This window comes from Castor canadensis, chromosome 1, assembly GCF_047511655.1.
Source record: "Castor canadensis chromosome 1, mCasCan1.hap1v2, whole genome shotgun sequence".
Classification (NCBI taxonomy): domain Eukaryota; kingdom Metazoa; phylum Chordata; class Mammalia; order Rodentia; family Castoridae; genus Castor; species Castor canadensis.
Window position 1 is genome coordinate 8,946,762 of NC_133386.1, and position 16,809 is coordinate 8,963,570.

General features: G+C 43.5%; 1 protein-coding gene across 3 annotated transcripts in view; it reads right to left on the reverse strand.

The window, feature by feature from the left end:
- Tmem181 (transmembrane protein 181) overlaps positions 1-16,809 on the reverse strand; it is a 60,753-nt gene that overhangs the window by 23,359 nt on the left and 20,585 nt on the right. For all 3 annotated transcript variants that reach the window (XM_074071338.1, XM_074071333.1, XM_074071343.1), the window contains exons 2-4: positions 12,803-12,906; positions 2,987-3,042; positions 1,026-1,116 (exon numbers count right to left, since the gene is read on the reverse strand). In XM_074071338.1, the coding sequence (XP_073927439.1) occupies positions 1,026-1,116; positions 2,987-3,042; positions 12,803-12,906 (251 nt within the window). The remainder of the gene's footprint in view (positions 1-1,025; positions 1,117-2,986; positions 3,043-12,802; positions 12,907-16,809) is intronic.

Below are 16,809 nucleotides of genomic sequence, written 5' to 3' on the forward strand. Positions count from 1 at the left end.
GACTAATGGAATTTTTAAATTTCCTACATAAATTCTTTATTGAATTTCATATCAAAATAGAAATAATTTCTATTTTTTCTGATTATAATTTTTTTAATTCTATTCTCATCATTAAAAGAAAACAAAAATGTAAAGATGGCACTAACCAATCCTGCCACCTGCAGATAGGTAACCATAATTAACACATTTGGATCCATTCTTCCAGACTATTTTCTAAACATACAAATACATAGTGATATAAAATTTATTTTTTCTTTTTTATTGGTGATATTGAGGTTTGAACTCAGGGCTTCACACTTGCTAAGCAAGCGCTCTCCTACTTAAGCAACTCTTAGTTTATTTTTCAGATAGAGACTCATGTTTTTTGCCTGGGGCAGGCCACAGATTTTGGGTCTTCTACCTATATCTCCCAAGTAACTGGAGTTACAGGCAGGAACCTCCATGCCCAGCTTTTTTGTTGAGACAGTCTTCCTAACTTTTTGCCTGGCTGGCCTCAAACTGTGATCCTCCTGAGCTCTGCCTCCTAAGTAGCTGGAATTATAGGAAAAATAGTGCCCTTTTTGATAAACAGACTCTAATCATCATAAACAATGGATGCCTTAGGGCAGGGTTTCTCAGCCTCACTAGCACTGACATTCCGGGCTGGATAATTCCTTGTTGAAGGCATCTTCCTGTGTGTTGTGAGATGTCTAGTAGGATCTCTAGCCTCTACCCATGATCCTAGTAATACTCCCTCCACCCTAGTGTGACAATCAAATTGTCTCCAGACATTACCAAGTGTCCCTGGGAAGAACACTGTAATACTCTCCCAGACCCCCACGGAGCTCAGCTGCCCCACAGAGATGCATCGTAACTCTTCCTTCCACCAGGAGACACTTAGGGGCTCCCAATTTGTTGCTATTACTAATGATGGACATCCTTCCACTACTATTTTATAGCTCTCATCCAAATAGTTTAAGGTTCCTTCACCCTCTTAAATATGAGTTTGTACTAGAAAAATCATCCCAAAGTGTCAGACTGCATACCTTCTGATCGATCCAACTCAACAACACATGTCAGCCATAGCTGCTGGTTATACGTAGATAGTGGATTTGAACGTATTTGAATTGGCTTCAGCTGAAGTAAAAGAAAAAAAAAAAAAACAGTAATTCATGTGACCGTTTCATTGAGTTTACCAAATACCTCATCTTAACATACAAAATTTACATGTAGCAAAAAAGGCTGAAACACTGGCTCTGAAACAGAAGCATATGTAGTTGTCCTTTCAACAACATAGTGAGATTCTGATTTCCAGAAGAAAGGCCCAATTTCTAGCTGCAAGTCGCTTTTGTGTCATTAAAACTTCCCAGCAGGCGATTCCCACCACCTGGGGCTTTTGGGACCATGCATTTACTTAACTACCAAGAAAAGGCCATCTAGGAGAAAAAAATGACACATAAAAAAATAAAGAAGACCAGACATGCTTTTGTATTCACAAGATAATGGTCTCAATAATTACTTCTCTAGCATCAGTAAGTCAGACGTGGCCCTGTTTGATGTCTGTGATTCTTAGCTTTAGTAAAGTCTTAGGGTCCCCAGAAAGAAAAATTAGAGGACGATGTTGCAATTCTTCTGCAGTGTCCTCGGAAAAACAGCATATTGGTGCCCTACAGCAGTAGGTAAGAGTTGTAAGGAGCCCTCTCACACCTTAAAGAAAAGCATTATTTGAAGGCATCATCTTTGCAAGCGAACGTTATTGGCTTTGCGTGTCAGAGTCTCAACAGAACTTCCTGGGACCACAGACTTGCCTGAAAGCCACTCAGGAATGAAACCTATCATTCCTGAGAATAAGAGAATGTGATACCATCTTTCTGAAGTAAGGATGGTCTCTCTGAAGCAAGTTAGTTCAGTGGAATAACTGCTGTTTTCAGTGTCAAAAAAAGACTTAAACCCCAAGAGACAGAAATTCTATTATCAACTACTCTCGGGAAACTCCATTGTGGCACCTCTCCAAATCACACCATCAGCCCAAGAGTTAAAGACAACGTAAAGGAAATGTGAAGACAGACTAAATAGAGGACATTTCAAATCAGCAATAGCAACAAGAAGCAAGGGCTGGGGGTGTGGCTCATGTGGTACCGCACCTGCCCAGCCAGAGTGAGGCCCTAAGTTCAAACCCCAGCACCAATGTCCCTCTGTCCCCCCAAAAAGAAAAGAAGCAACATCAAAAAGTGCATGTTTTAGGACATTTTTTTTTCTTTTGCCCATTTTGGAAAATTATACAGGTAGACCTAGCAGGGAAGTGGGAGAACAGAGAGAAGGAGGGACTTGGGGTGAAGCAATGAGATTTAAACCATACATACTATGGTATCATGAAAATTAGGACTCAACTGGATTTAGCTTATAGACAAGGATTATGTGTGACACACAGAAAAATAAATGGTGTGTTGTTTAGGCTCTCACAAGTTAACATTTACTACACAAAACCAAAATTCTCCAATTGAAAGGACCTCCATTTCCTCTAAAGAGACTGAAGAATCAAGGCACATGTCAAAGGGAAAAAGGGAGTTTCATTTAAACCAAACTCATAAAAAAAAAAAAAAGCAAACTCATGCAAGGAATACCAAATAATCAATAAAAAGAACTACTTACTGTTAGAAGCCTGACATAGGGAGCAAGTCCTAACTTGCAAGAAAGGGTCAGACACCTGAGTAATCACTCTTAAAACTTACAATCTAGTAGGATTCACGGACATGAGGAACCAGAATGAGTTAATCACCCTTTAGAATTGAGTGGCTGCTTCCCAAGATGTACCACTACCCTACTTCCTGACACTGAGGCACTTGGACCATTTTAGCAGGCAGTATGCAGAGGCCAGCAGCCAGCTGTGAAATAGAAATGTGTTCCTGAGGCGCCAGCTGCAGAGCAGGGCAGTCCATCCTCGAAGCCCTTCCTCGAAGCAGGACTGTTTCTCAGTGACTCACGAGTCACTTCTAGCCGGTCTTACCTTTTTGCTATTATTTAGTGAAAAATTAGCTGTAGTAGTCTGGATCACTTTGGGTCCTAAAAGTGTAACAAAGAAGGGGAAAAACAGGTTTTATCTACATTGATAATTGACAGGTTTTTCTTCTTCAAATGCCAAGAAAAACTCATCCATTATACAGAAATGATCTTACCTGGTCTTTCTTCTTCTTTTTTTCTTTTTTTTGGCAGTATTGGAGGTTGAACTAACGGCCCTGCACTCACTAGACAAGTGGCTCTACCACTTAAGCCACACCAACTTTTGTGGGTTTTTTTTTGGAGACAGGGTCTTGCTTCATGACCAGGCTAGCCTGAACTACATCCTCCTATTTGTGCTTCCCTGCAAGGCCGGAATGAAAAGTGCACACCACTATACCCAGCCATTGTTTAAGATGGGGTCTTGTAAACTTCTTGCCTAGGCTAGCATAGAACCGCAATCCTCCCAATCTCCACCTTCCAAGTAGCAAGGATTACAGGCATGAGTCACTGCACTTGGCCCTTACCCAGTCTTTCAGAGATTTTATATATGTAGGCAAAACACACCAATAATGGACACAAAAGAGCCACTCTTACAGTACAGTACAAATTCCCTAAGCAAGTTAAGGCAAAATGACCCACAGGTAACGAGTGGGATTTCCATGGGAAATCAAACGCTCTTAATGCTCTCAATGAGGCTTTCTGTACAGTGCATGGCCCCAAGAAAACATTTACTATACATTCATTATGTATTTTATAAACCATGAGTTTAGGTGCAGTGGTTCATGCCTATAATCCCAGCATGTGGGAGGCTGAGGCAGGACAATTGAGTGACACAGCAAGTTCCAAGCCAGCCTTGGATGTGTAGTGAGTGAGACTCTGTCTCAAAAAGAAACCACATATACTAGGCAGGCGGAGTGGCTCAAGTGGTAGAGTGCCTGCCTAGCAAGCATGAGGCCTTCAGTTCAAACCCCAGCATCACCAAAAAAAAAAAAAAAAAAAGAACAAGAAGAAATCACATATACTAGTACGAGCATAAGAGTACGACCTTCTGCAATAACAAGCACATCCACTTAGTAATGATTCTCCATTTTACTACCGTGGTAAAATTCTCACGTACAATTAAATACACTCTACCCTTGTACCAAACAGCCTCCACTCCACCTCCCCTCGTGCCCTGCAACCACCATCCTCCTTTCTAGCTCTCTGATTCTGACTTCTCTATTTACGGTGGTGTCACACAGCATTTGTTTTTTGTTTTTGCGGAACTGGGGCTTGAACTCAGGGCCTTCACCTTGAACCACTCCACCAGCCCTTTTTGTGATTTTTTTTTTTTTTTTTTTTGAGATAGGGTCCTGTAAACTATTTGCCTGGGCTGGCTTTGAACTGCAACCCTCCTGATCTCTGCCTCCTGAGTAGCTAGGATTACAGGTGTGGGCCACCCGCACTCAGCTCGCAGCATTTGTTTTTATATGGCTGGCTTGTTTCACTTAGTATAATGTTCTCAGGATCCATCCATGTTGAATGTGTCTAAATCACCTTACTTTTGACACTGAATAACACTCCATTTGGAGCACACACCACACTTGTTCATCCATTCATCTTCCAATGCACATTTAAGTTGATTCCACAATTCTAGCAACTGTGAACAATGCTGCTGTGAACATGAGTGTACAAATATCCTTCCAGACCTTGCCTTCAGGCCTTCTGAATACACACTCAGAAGTAGAAGTAGTGAATCATGTGGTATTATTTGCATAGAACATTCTTTTCTTCAATCTGTCTGTGTCTCAGGATCTAAAGTGAATCTCCCGGGCGGAGGTTAGGGTTATGTGGCTCCAGTAGTAGAATGCTTGCTTAGCAAGTGCAAGGCCCTGAATACAAAATCCAGTACTCCCAGAAATAAAATAAAAAACAAAGTATTGTCTCCTGTAGACAAAATATAGTCTGGATCAAGTTTTTTAAAAATCCACTCTGCCCACTTCTGCCTTTTGATGGGAAAGTTTAGTTCATCTATATTTATTTACTGATTAGGAAGGGACTGCTTCTGACATTTTGTTTTCTGTGTCTTGGTTTCCTGTGCATTTGTTTCTTATATGCCTCATAACCTTTCTGTCCCTCATGTAACATCCAAAAGTTGTAATATTCTAAATGGAATTTATACCACTTAACATCAATAATGTGCAAAACCTCTGCTCCTTTAACAGCTCTGCCCTCACCTCTTTTAGTTGTTGATATCACAACTGTGTGTTGGGGGAGGGGCGGTGCCAAGGAACAAACCCAGGACCTCATAAAAATGAGCCAAGCAAGTGTTCTATCATTAAGCTACGTTCCCAGTCTTTATATATTATTACTTTATATCCAAAACCATTAAATAATTTTTAGTATCTTAAGTTATATAGAAAACAAAGCATGGAATTACAAACCAAAGTTACAATACTAGCTTTAATAATTGGTTAGTCTCTTAAATTACACAGAAGACACAAAGTGGAGTTGCCCACTAATGTGAGAGTAACATGAGCTTCATCATTACCCACACAGTCACCTTTACTCGGATTACATGGCTTCGAGTTACTATCTAGTGCCCTTTCATTTCAATCGACAGGCTTCTCTTCACAATCCTTGCAGAGCAGGGGCAGTGGTAACAACTCCCTTAGCTTCAGTTTACATGGGAATGTCTTCAGTTTTCCCTCATTTTTTTTTGTTTGTTTGAAACAGGGTCTCACCATGTGACCTCAAACACAGTTCTCCTGCCTCAGCCTCCCAAGTGCTGGGATTACACATGTGCACCCACCACACCCAGTCTTCTCCCTTTTTTTGGACAGGACTGGGGTTTGAACTCAGGACTTCACACTTATTAGGCAGAGTCTCTACTGCTTGAGCCACACTGCTAGCCCTTTGGGGTCTGATTATTTTGGAGATGGGTCTTGTTTTGTGCATGGGCTGACCGCACCACCATCCTCCTATTTATGCTTCTTGCCATCACTGGGATGACAGATGCATGCCACTAAGCCCAGTTTTTTCTGTTAAGATGGGGTTTACAAACTTTTTTGCCCAGACTAGCCTGGAACCCTGATCCTTCTCATCTCAGCTTTCCACGTAGCTAGGATTACAGGTGTGAGCCACCACACCCAGCTCTCCCTCACAAAAGTCCTTCAAAGGAAGGACAGTTTTGCCAGATATAGCACTATTGATTGACAGCTCTTTTTAACACTTTAAAACTATCAGTCTACTGTTTTCTGACTGCCAAAGTTTCTGATGAGATAACTACTAACAAGCTTTCTGGGGCTCTCCAGTGTGTGATTAGTCTTTCTCTTGCTGCTCCAAGAGTCTCTCTGGTTTTGGCTCCGATCATTTGATTACACTGTGTCTCTGTGTGGTTCTCTAAATTCAGTCCCCTTTGGGTTCATGGAGCTTCCAAAACGTTTATATGTACATTTTTCATCAAATCTGGGAAGTTTTCAGCTAAACGTTCTCTCTTCTCTTTCTGAGACTCCCACAATGCATATGTTGGTCCACCCGATGGCATCTGAAAGATCCCTATGGCTCTGTTCACTTATCTTCCATTGTTTTCCTTTTTATTCCTCAGATTCAAAATTTTCCACTGTCTCCTCTTCTTTCCTCTGCCTTTCAAATCTGCCTTTGAATCCCTTTAGTGAATTTTTCATTTCAGTTATCATACTTTTCAGCTCCAGAATTTCTTTTTGGTTTCTTTTTTTTAGGTTTTCTCCCTCTTTCCTGATATTTCCATTGTGTTCCCACATTGTTCTCTGGACTTTCCCCATGTCTTCCTTTAGTTCTTTGAGCATCTTTAAGACACTTGTCTTAGTCTTTGTCTACAGATCTGCCATATGGACTTAGGGATACATTCTGTTGTTGTTTTTCCTTCCAGTGGGTCACAGTTTACATTTCTTTGTATGCCTTGTAATTTTTTTTGTTGAAAACCTCTGAAATATAATAATGAGATGCCCCTAAAAATTAGATTTTTCCCCTTCCCCAAGTTTTTATTTTGTTTTGTGGCAGTACTGGGGTTTGAATTCAGGGCCTCATGCCTGCTAGGGAGACCACTCTTCCCCTCTCTGGCAGTCCCTTCCCCGGGGTTTTTAGTCTTTGTTTGTTCACTTTTGTGACTATTTCTGTGCCAAGGGTAAGACTGAGGTGTAAACTCCAGGTCTTCTTGGGTCTTTTCTGAGTCTGTGCCTTCCTCAGGACAAGTGTACTGACTTCCTAATTTCTCCTGTATATGAAGTATATTTCAGTGTCTTGTTCCCAAAAGGAGAAAAAGAGAAAAATGAAGCAGGCAGGAAGAGAAGCACTAGCTCTTTAAATTCCCTGAAAGTTAGTTCAGCTAGAAGGTATAGGCCTACAACAATGGGGGAGGGGAGTGCAACAACAATGAATGCCCACCTCATTGTACCTCTGCGATCAGTGCAGTGATCAATGAACAGAGCACAGATCCCAGTATTAGGAAGACAGGGTTCTTTTGGCCCACACTGGCTCCCACAAGCTATACACAAGCTGGTTCCAGAACGTGACCACAGATGCCTGCTTTTGAACTAGGGTTGATGGCAAGTGTCTGCTACTGTATTAGGAGCTGCACTGACTGAAACTAGCCACAGCTTAACGCTACACATGCTACGGAAGTTACAAGCCTTCAACAGACTTCAGAGTTCCAAAGTTCCATCAGATTCTGCCACTGCAATTGTTGTCTAGGTGGGGAGACAGATTCTTTCCTACTCCACCATCTTCCCAGGCTTCAGATGCTTATTATTCTCACTGTAATCCTTTAGAGCTTTGGCCTTAAATAATTTTAATTCAATTTAGAATAGGGTTTGTTCTACAACACATAACTCTCAATTTGTGATGTCAGTTCTCTGGGCTGCCTCAACAATCCTTCACCTGCAAATAGGCAATGCCAGTGCAGGCACCTCAACCAGTACTGTGACTATCTCCATGCAGGGAGGAGGCTGGCTCTGAACAGACTTCTTTCAAACAGATTCACAATCTGAGTGGACTCCTAACCAGTAAGCCAGGCAGTATGGCTTCCTGGAGAGAATTAACAACTGGCAATCAGAAGACCCTGGATTCTAGCCTTAGTTAACTAGGTTTCCTGGGCCTCTATTTCCACATTTGTAAAATGAGGGTGATAACACAGTGGTCCCTAAGATACTCATAACTGAAATAACAACTTTGCCACATGAAGTAGTTAGGAACAGAATACTTGTGATAGCCAATTTATGTATTAATGTGATAGCACCACAGGGTGCCTGTGCCTAGCCATTGGGTTAAACATCTGTTGTGTCTGTGAGCAATTTCTGATTTGAACCATAGTAAACTGCAGATTGACCTCCCTGGTGTGGGTGGGCCTCATCAAATCTGCTGAAGGCCAAAGGGAGAAAAGGCTAAGGGAGAATATACTCTCTCTTGGGGCCCTCTCTGTCTTTGAGCTGGGACATTATTCTTCTCCTACCTTTGGAGTCAGACTTGAACTGGAACTTACAGCATCAGTTCTCCTGGTTCTCAGGCCTTTGGACTCAGACTAGACCTGCCCCATCAACACTCCTGGGTCTCTAGCCTGCTGACTACGACCTCAGGACTTCTCAGCCTCCAGAATCGTGTGAGCCAGGTCCTTATTTTATATGTGTGTGTGTGTGTGTGTGTATTATATATATGTGTGTGTATATATATTATATATATAAAGCATATATATAATATATGCATAATATATGTGCACTATATATTATATATGCATACATTTTATATATGTGTTGTATGTGTGCATGCATGTGTATGTATATAAAATGTAGGCCATGTTATATAACAATATAGTTAAGATTATATTATATAATATATCCTGTATTATATAATATGACATTTATCTATAATTTTATAATTGTAACATATTTATATTAATTATAACTAATTGTATTATAGGTATACATTTACATTATTATATTTTATTCATATTATTTATAATAAATAAGTATAACTATAATATAGTAATAACACACACACACACACACACATGCACACACACACACATAACTGATCCTGACATCATTTTTCCTGCCTCAGGCTCAGGGCATCACTTCTCATTTCTGCCCTTCATTTCCAAGTGGAGAAGGCCGGATGCAATCAGGAATGTTTCAGGCACAGTGGCTTAAGGAAACAAAAGCTGGCTGGGGTCCCACTGAGACCACGGCATATTAATGTCTCCCCCACCAATCTGAAGGGGCAGTCATGAAAAGCAAGGAAAATAATGGAGATATCTTTTAGTGTGACTAATATAATTTTTATTCCTTGGCAACTAAACAGAAGGAAAAGAAGTTGACTATAGATGGATGCTACTGTCATCACCATCATCTCATCTTCATCAGGTAAGTAGCATCCAAATGGCCACCCTCTCTCACAGCCCCCTCAGTCCACTCATCATCCCTTATTTTAGTTTAGGTTAGGAAACCAGTCTTCTGGGGGCACCCTCTTTTAGGACCCCCCCTAGCTCTGAGGGCTGTACTCTCCCACTTTACACTTTTCTATCTGAATAAACTTTCCCAGTATACTTGGAAAAGAAAAAAAAAAAAAAACAGTCTTCTGAGGCACAAATGCCTCTGATTGCAATAAGCCTCAATGTCATTCTGTGTTGGTGTTCAGTGCACCAATTAAATCAACAGCTCCCAGCAACTACCATCAATGGGAAAGATGTTTTACTTAAAAGGAGAGAATGAAGGGAACAGCAATAGCCACTCTCCCACCCATGCAGGTTCCTGTTGCCCACCCTTTGAGTAGGACTGATGAGACAGGTTTCTGGAGGCCCTGTGAAAACCACTCAGCTTTAGTGGTTGTTTTCAGTCTGTAGGAAAAGAGGTTAGCTTGCTCAGAGGATTTCAAAGGCGTTTGCTAAGCCTAAATCATTATGGTGTGGCTCTTTTCCTTCAAACAACTGCTGGGAAGCAGCAGATGCCCTGAAAACAAGGGCACAAGAAGACGCCCAGTCTCCCAGCAGGGAAGACCATGCTACTACCCAGAACTCTTCTTTCAGGCCTGGAGCTTAGGATGTTACCAGAGCAACCTCCCCGCTCTTCTGCCCCCCACAATGTCAGCTTGAGCCCCATTCACCACATAAAGGCCTTTACACGGCCGGTCTCCCTCTCAGACGGCAAGCTCTAGATTCCCCAGCACACAGACTCGCTAGAAATGTTTGTTGGCCAGGTATAGTGGTGCGTACTTCTAGCACCACACTTGGGAGGCAGAGACAGGGGATTGTGAGTTCAAGGCCTGCCTTAGCTACGTAGTGAGTTCTACACCTGCCTACACCTGTGCCTGGACTGCACAGAGAGACCTTGTAAAGGAAGGGAAGGAGGAAGGAAGGAAGGATGGTTAGTTTGTGTGGCCAATAAAAGGTGGTCAAGGTTGCCAGTGCCATCAAGGGCCCCTGGCTGTTGTACAGGGGGTTGGACAGGTCTGATTGCGCATTGCACATCTCCAGGAGAAGCAGAGGTGCAGGGCCAGACACTGTTCTGCTCTGTGGGCTCAGGGAAAAGTTGCAGACTCCCTCCACACTGGGCCCTCAGTGGGAACAAGAAGGTACATTGGGCTGGCTGAGAAGCAACACAACAAGGTGGCTGTAAATGGAGAAATGATTAAAAACTAAACTTAAGGCCAGGTGAAGTGGCCCATGCCTGTAATCCCAGTTACTCTGGAGATGGAGACTGGAAAGATCATGGTTCAAGGCCAGCCTGGGCAAAAAAGTTAGCAAGACAACTCCATTTCAACAAACAAGCCTGTATACTACCAAAAGCAATCTCCATGTTCAATGCAATATGCATCAAAATTCCAATGACATTCATCACAAAGGCTGAAAAATCTACCCTAAAGTTCATTTGGAAACACAAAAGACTGCAAATAGCCAAGGCAATACTGAACAAAAAGAGCAATGCTGGAGGTTTCACAATAATCAACTTCAAACTATATTACAGAGCCATAGCAATAAAAACAGCACGGTACTGTCACAAAAACAGATATGAAGACCAGTGGAACAGAATAGAGCACCCAGATATGAATCCACACAGCTATGCCCACCTAATTTTTGACAAAGGTGCCAAAAACATACAATGGAGAAAAGACAGCCTATTCAACAAATGTTGCTGGGAAAAGTGGCTATCTGCCTGCAGAAAACTGAATCTAGATCCATGCCTGACACCCTTACTAGTACCAACTCAAAGTAGATTAAGGATCTTAATATCAGACTCGAAACTTAGCAGTTAGTACAGGAAAGATCAGGGAAAACCCTGGAAACAATAGGAATAGGTAAGGATGTCCTCTATAGAACTCCAGCAGCCCAGCAACTAAGAGAAAGGATGGACAAATAGGACCACATGAAATTAAAAAGCTTCTGCAAAAAAGAAATGGTCTCTAAATTGAAGAGACCACCCACAGAGTGGGAGAAAATATTTGCTAGCTCTACATTAGATAAAGATAGAGAACTGATAACCAGAATATACAGAGAGCTCAAAAAACTAAACTTTCCAAAAATCAATGAACCAATAAAGAAGTGGGCAACTGAACTAAACAAAACTTTTTCTAAGGAAGAAATCCAAATGCCCAAAAAAACACATGAAAAAATGCTCACCATCCCTGCCCAAACCACACTAAAATTCCACCTCACCCGTTAGAACAGCTATCATCAAGAATACTACCAACAACAAATGCTGGCAAGGATGCGGGGAAATAGGAACCCTCATACACTGCTGGTGGGAATGTAAACTAGTACAAGCACTATGGAAAACAATATGGAGGCTCCTTAAAAAACTAACCAGATATCTGCCATATGATCCAGCAACACCGCTCCTAGGGATATACCCAAAGGAATTCGACTCAAGTTATTACAAAAACACCTGCACACCCATGTTTATTGCAGCACTATTTACAATAGCTAAGATATGGAAACAGCCAAGATGCCCCACTACTGATGAATGGATCACGAAAATGTGGTATTTATACACAACAGAATTTTACTCAGCCACAAAGAAGAATGAAATTTTATCATTTGCAAGTAAATGGATGGAACTGGAGAACATCATCTTAAGCAAAGTTAGCCAGGCTCAGAAGGCCAGAAATAGTATGTCTCCCTCATTTGCAGATTATAGATCTAAAACAAATGCAGTAATACTACTGGACTTGGGTCACACACAAAGGGGAGAACATGCACAGGAGAAACAGGGAAAGGAAAGGAAACCTAAAACTTGAATGTGGTTGACGTACTCCCTGTTGAGGAGCGAATAAAGTAATCTTAAACTGGCCAAGGCCACTATGAAACAGGGACTAGGAAGTAGTGAAGAGGTCTGGTAGAGATGGACCAATATGGGTTGTAATACACAAGTGCATGGAAGCAACACTAGGAATCTCTCTGTATAGTATCTTTATCCCAAACTAGCAAAAATGCTATGTCTTTCTTATCATCTCTTATGTTTTCTCTTCGACATAATTGGAGAAGAAATGGGGGGGAGATACAAAGAATGTATACACATGTAAGAAAATATAAAAACAATAAAATAAAAGGAAGGAGAAAAGAAAAAACCAAAATCAAACAAGAAGCCTGGAATGCTGGTACACACTTGTTACTCCAACTATATTGCATGGGTCAGAAGATCTTGATCTGAGGCCAGCCCCAGGCAAAAACTGGAGCCCCTATCTGAAAAATAATCCCAAGCAAAAAGGGCTGGGAACATGGCTTAAGTGGTAAAGCACCTACCTGGCAAGCTGAGTTCAAAGGCCCTGAGTTCAAATCCCAGTACCACCAAAAACCAAAATGAAAACCTGAACTTACCTCTGATTCCAACGAAGACAGTCAGGCCAAAACAGAAGAAGAAAACGACAAACACAAGGACAAAGTGGCGCTTGGAGAGTGTGTAGAGCCGCATGGGCGCCAGCCTAGGGAGAAGAAGCCAGGAGTAGGGACAGTCAGGGAGACACCTGGAGTCACACACAGCAGGCCAGCAAGGCCACACAGATCAGGCCCAACTCCCCAGCCCAAACCCCTACCCCAGCAGTGGAACTGCTCCACGACTGTGTGACCAGCCCTGCCAGTCTCAATGACCTAAGCGACCTCGTCAGAGAGCAGATCATTCCTGTATCTCTGGGGCAGGGTCACTGTCACTCTGGCCAAACCCACCCTGCATGGTACAATGTGCTGTGGCTTATGCCAATGATGGTTCATGTCCCGCCAGAGGTGGTGAGGCTGCACCCACCCCACCTCCAACTGCCAGAGTAAAGCCCAGTGCAGCCATCAAGAAACCACGCCTGGCAACACCAGCACCAACCATTCTCATCTGGTCACCTTCAAGCCCACAGAACCCTCCCAACTTAAGACACCAGGTGAAGAGCAACCTGGCCTTCCAGGGGCATGTGCTTTTGCCACAACCAAGCAATGGCCTCCTGTGATCACACCCATACAGAGGCCCTGCAGGGGCTGACCCTAACATGCACCCCAGCACCTTCCACTTGGAAGAAATGTGAGGGAAGGGGAGACAGGAACTGTTTTTGCTCTGAACTGTGTGTCCAAGGAGGATGACAAAGTCACTAACTGTCTGCGGCTTTGCAGGCCACAGGCTCTGCCTTCCCCAGGGGTCAAGGGGTCCCAAACTCTGCCTCTGCTCCAATTGACATCACTTACAAAAAGAGGTGCCGGGGGCTTGGCTGCCCAGCCTAAAAAGGCAGCCCACAACCCTGAGGGAGGAGCAGACAATGGTTGTGATCTGGCTTCATTGTCAGCCCCTTCAGTCCCGCACTTCCTGGTCTTGGCAGACAAGAACAGCAGGACAGACTCTGACACTCTCAACCCGGATGCAGGTGTGGCCCAAGACTGAAGGAAAAGTTATTGACTTTATGCACAGTGTGCACATTCCTCCTTTACACATGTGCCCAAGATGCCAGCAGCCAGGCATGGAGTCAGTCATGGGCTGGACAAACTCAGGGCAAAGGTGAGGTCCAGGAGCCACCATGCTCTGACATGACCTGCTGACACTGCAGGGCCTGCATGGTCACCTGGTTGGTACACACACTGCCTGGCGGACTTTAAGACCAGTGTCACAAGGCTCACAGAATGAGAGACGCACTGAAGCCTCCAAGGTTTCCCAGGGACTCTGTTTCAAACACTGACCCACAAACCACCCTGCTCACTAAGAAAGGTCACTAGTGAAGGAAGTGGCCTGATCCCAACACGGACTTGGGCCCTGACGGCTTCATGTATCAGAGCTAGAAATGGCTTCTGGGACAGAGCTGGGCTCCTTCAATTCCAGGTGGGAAGCGAGATCTGGAGCTAACAGACCTGCTCAGGTGTCACAGTCTGCCCTTTGGCAGCACCTGCCTGCCACTCCCCTCAGGGGCTCTGGGAAGCAGGGTCCAGCCTGTAATGCCCTTCTGGTGCATTAGCCTCACGGATGTGAAACTGGCAGAACAGGCATCTCCTCTGTTGCCCCTTCTTTGTGACTCAGGGGTCCAGTCCTTTTCATTTCTCTGAACAATGTGTTTGAACATTTTTAAAAAGGGGAGATGTCAAAGCAAATGCACATGATGTTTTCATGTTGAAAAAAAAATGTACATAGTTAAATGGACTAGTACTGCACCAACGCCAGTTTGGACAAAGCACCAGGTGATGTGAGTCCCTGACACCAGAGAGGCTAGGAACAGTGAGGAAAAACATTTGGGGCTACCTTTGTCACTCTCCTCTGAGTGCAAAACTGTTTTAAGAAATGACACAGTCCCTGTATAGCTATCCTTATCTCAACTAGCAAAAACCCTTGTTCCTTCCTATTATTGCTTATACTTTCACTTCAACAAAATTAAGAGATAAGGGCAAAATAGTTTCTGCCTGGTAGCGAGGGGGTGGGGGGGGAGAGGGAGAGGGCGGAGTGGGTGGTAAGGAAGGGGGTGGGGACGGGGGGAGAAATGACCCAAGCGTTGTATGCACATATGAATAATAAAACAATAAAATAAAATAAAAAAACAAAGAATGGGGCTTGTGGAGTGGCTCATGCAGTAGAGTGTCTGTCTAGAATGCATGAGGCCCTGAGTTCAAACCCCAGTACTGCCAAAAATAAATAAATTAAATAAAAAAAAAAAAAAAGAAAAAAAGAAATGACACAGAATAGGGTCTGGGGATGTAGCTCAGAGATTGAGTATTTGCCTAGCATGCAGCTCTCGGTTTGTCCCCCCGACCACAAAAAAAAAAAAGAAAGAAAGAAAGAAAAGAAAAGAAAAAGACATTAAACAGAGCCATTCACGAGCTTTTCCATTACACTATTCTCAGGGTAGCTTGCCCTCATGAGCAAACAGCTCCCCAAGCAGAGGCTGAAAGCAGAGACTTGGAAGCAGAAAAAACAAGGTAAGATTATATTTAAATTTGAATTTTAAGCACACTATCGGCTCCCTGAAAGCACAGTTACTTAGCAGATGGTAAGAAAGGGTAAAGAAAGGGGTGAAGGTGGGTGCAATGCTACATGCCCGTAATCCCAGCTTTTTGGGAGGCGCAGGAGGATCGAGAGTTCCAGGTCAGCGCAGGCAAAGTTAGTGAGACCTTATCTCCACAACAAAACACAAACTAAAGGGTTGGGGGCATGATGGCGAGGTGGAGTGTTTGCCTGACATGTGCAAGGCCCTAGGTTCAATCCCCCAGTACTACAAGAAAAAAACAAATAGAAAAAGAAAGGGCATGGCATTACAGGTCGAATGTAAGCAAAGTATGACCCACCCAGGCTATGTGCCACCTTGCTCCCCAGAAGGCTCACAGAAACCTGTCACTTCCCCTTCCTAAAAGTTTCTACTTAGGGCTGGAGGCACCGCTCAACTGGTAGAGCACCTGCCTAGCAAGTGTGAGACCCTGAATTCAAACTCCAGTACTGTTAAAAGGCAAAACAACCAAAAAGACTACTCAAGTGCAATTTATTAGAAAACTTCCTGGTTCAGCAATCAAGTCACGCATCTCAATGGAAAGAATCCAGGGAGATAGCGAACTACCCAAGCTTGAGAAATGCAACCAGAGCGCAGCCACCCATGCTGGGCATGGTTGACAGAGCAGATCTGACCTTCACATCCTAACATGCAGCAAACTTTTTCAGGTCCCCCACTCTGGGAGGCTGGGGTCGGGACCGCCCGGAGGACTACTGTGGGCTGATGGCTCGGGGACAGGATGGTTCCATGTGGCAATGCTTCCCTCACCTCCATGGTGCTCTATGCTTTCAGCTTCCCATCTAAAAGCCTGAACAAAAACACTAGACTTCTGAAAGCTCAGAAACCTCTGTCTATCACAGATAAATTATAAATCTAAAACTGTCACTCACAGTCAAAACAAGAAAACACTGAGACACCAACATAAAGACAGAGAACTGAGTAGTCTTTGCCAGACCCGGCCCATTCCATTGCAGGGGAGCCCAGCTTAGTGGCTACACCTGCGAATCATGTTGCTGGTCCTGGCCCAGGTAGCACTGGTGCTCTGCCTCCTGCCCATCTCATCTTCCTGCTGAAATGCTCAGGTGTTCTTAGCCAAGCTGGCCTAGGCCAAGGCCAAGCAAGTCTTGAAAGAATCAAAAGAGTCTGTCACCTTCTGACAAGACTAACAGGAGGATATTTCTGTAAATGCCAGAGGCAAGACTGTGATACAGAAAACACAGAGCCTACCATTGAGAGCTCTCTGGTCCAGAGGCCTGCCATCCACTTCAACTCTATGGCTACTATGCTTTTCTTTAAGTTTTCAGATTCTGGACTCTTCAAACAGTCCTTCCTGCTTTTAGGAGCCTTCCACAGGCTTCCTGTCCAACCATACCCCACTCTGAAGTA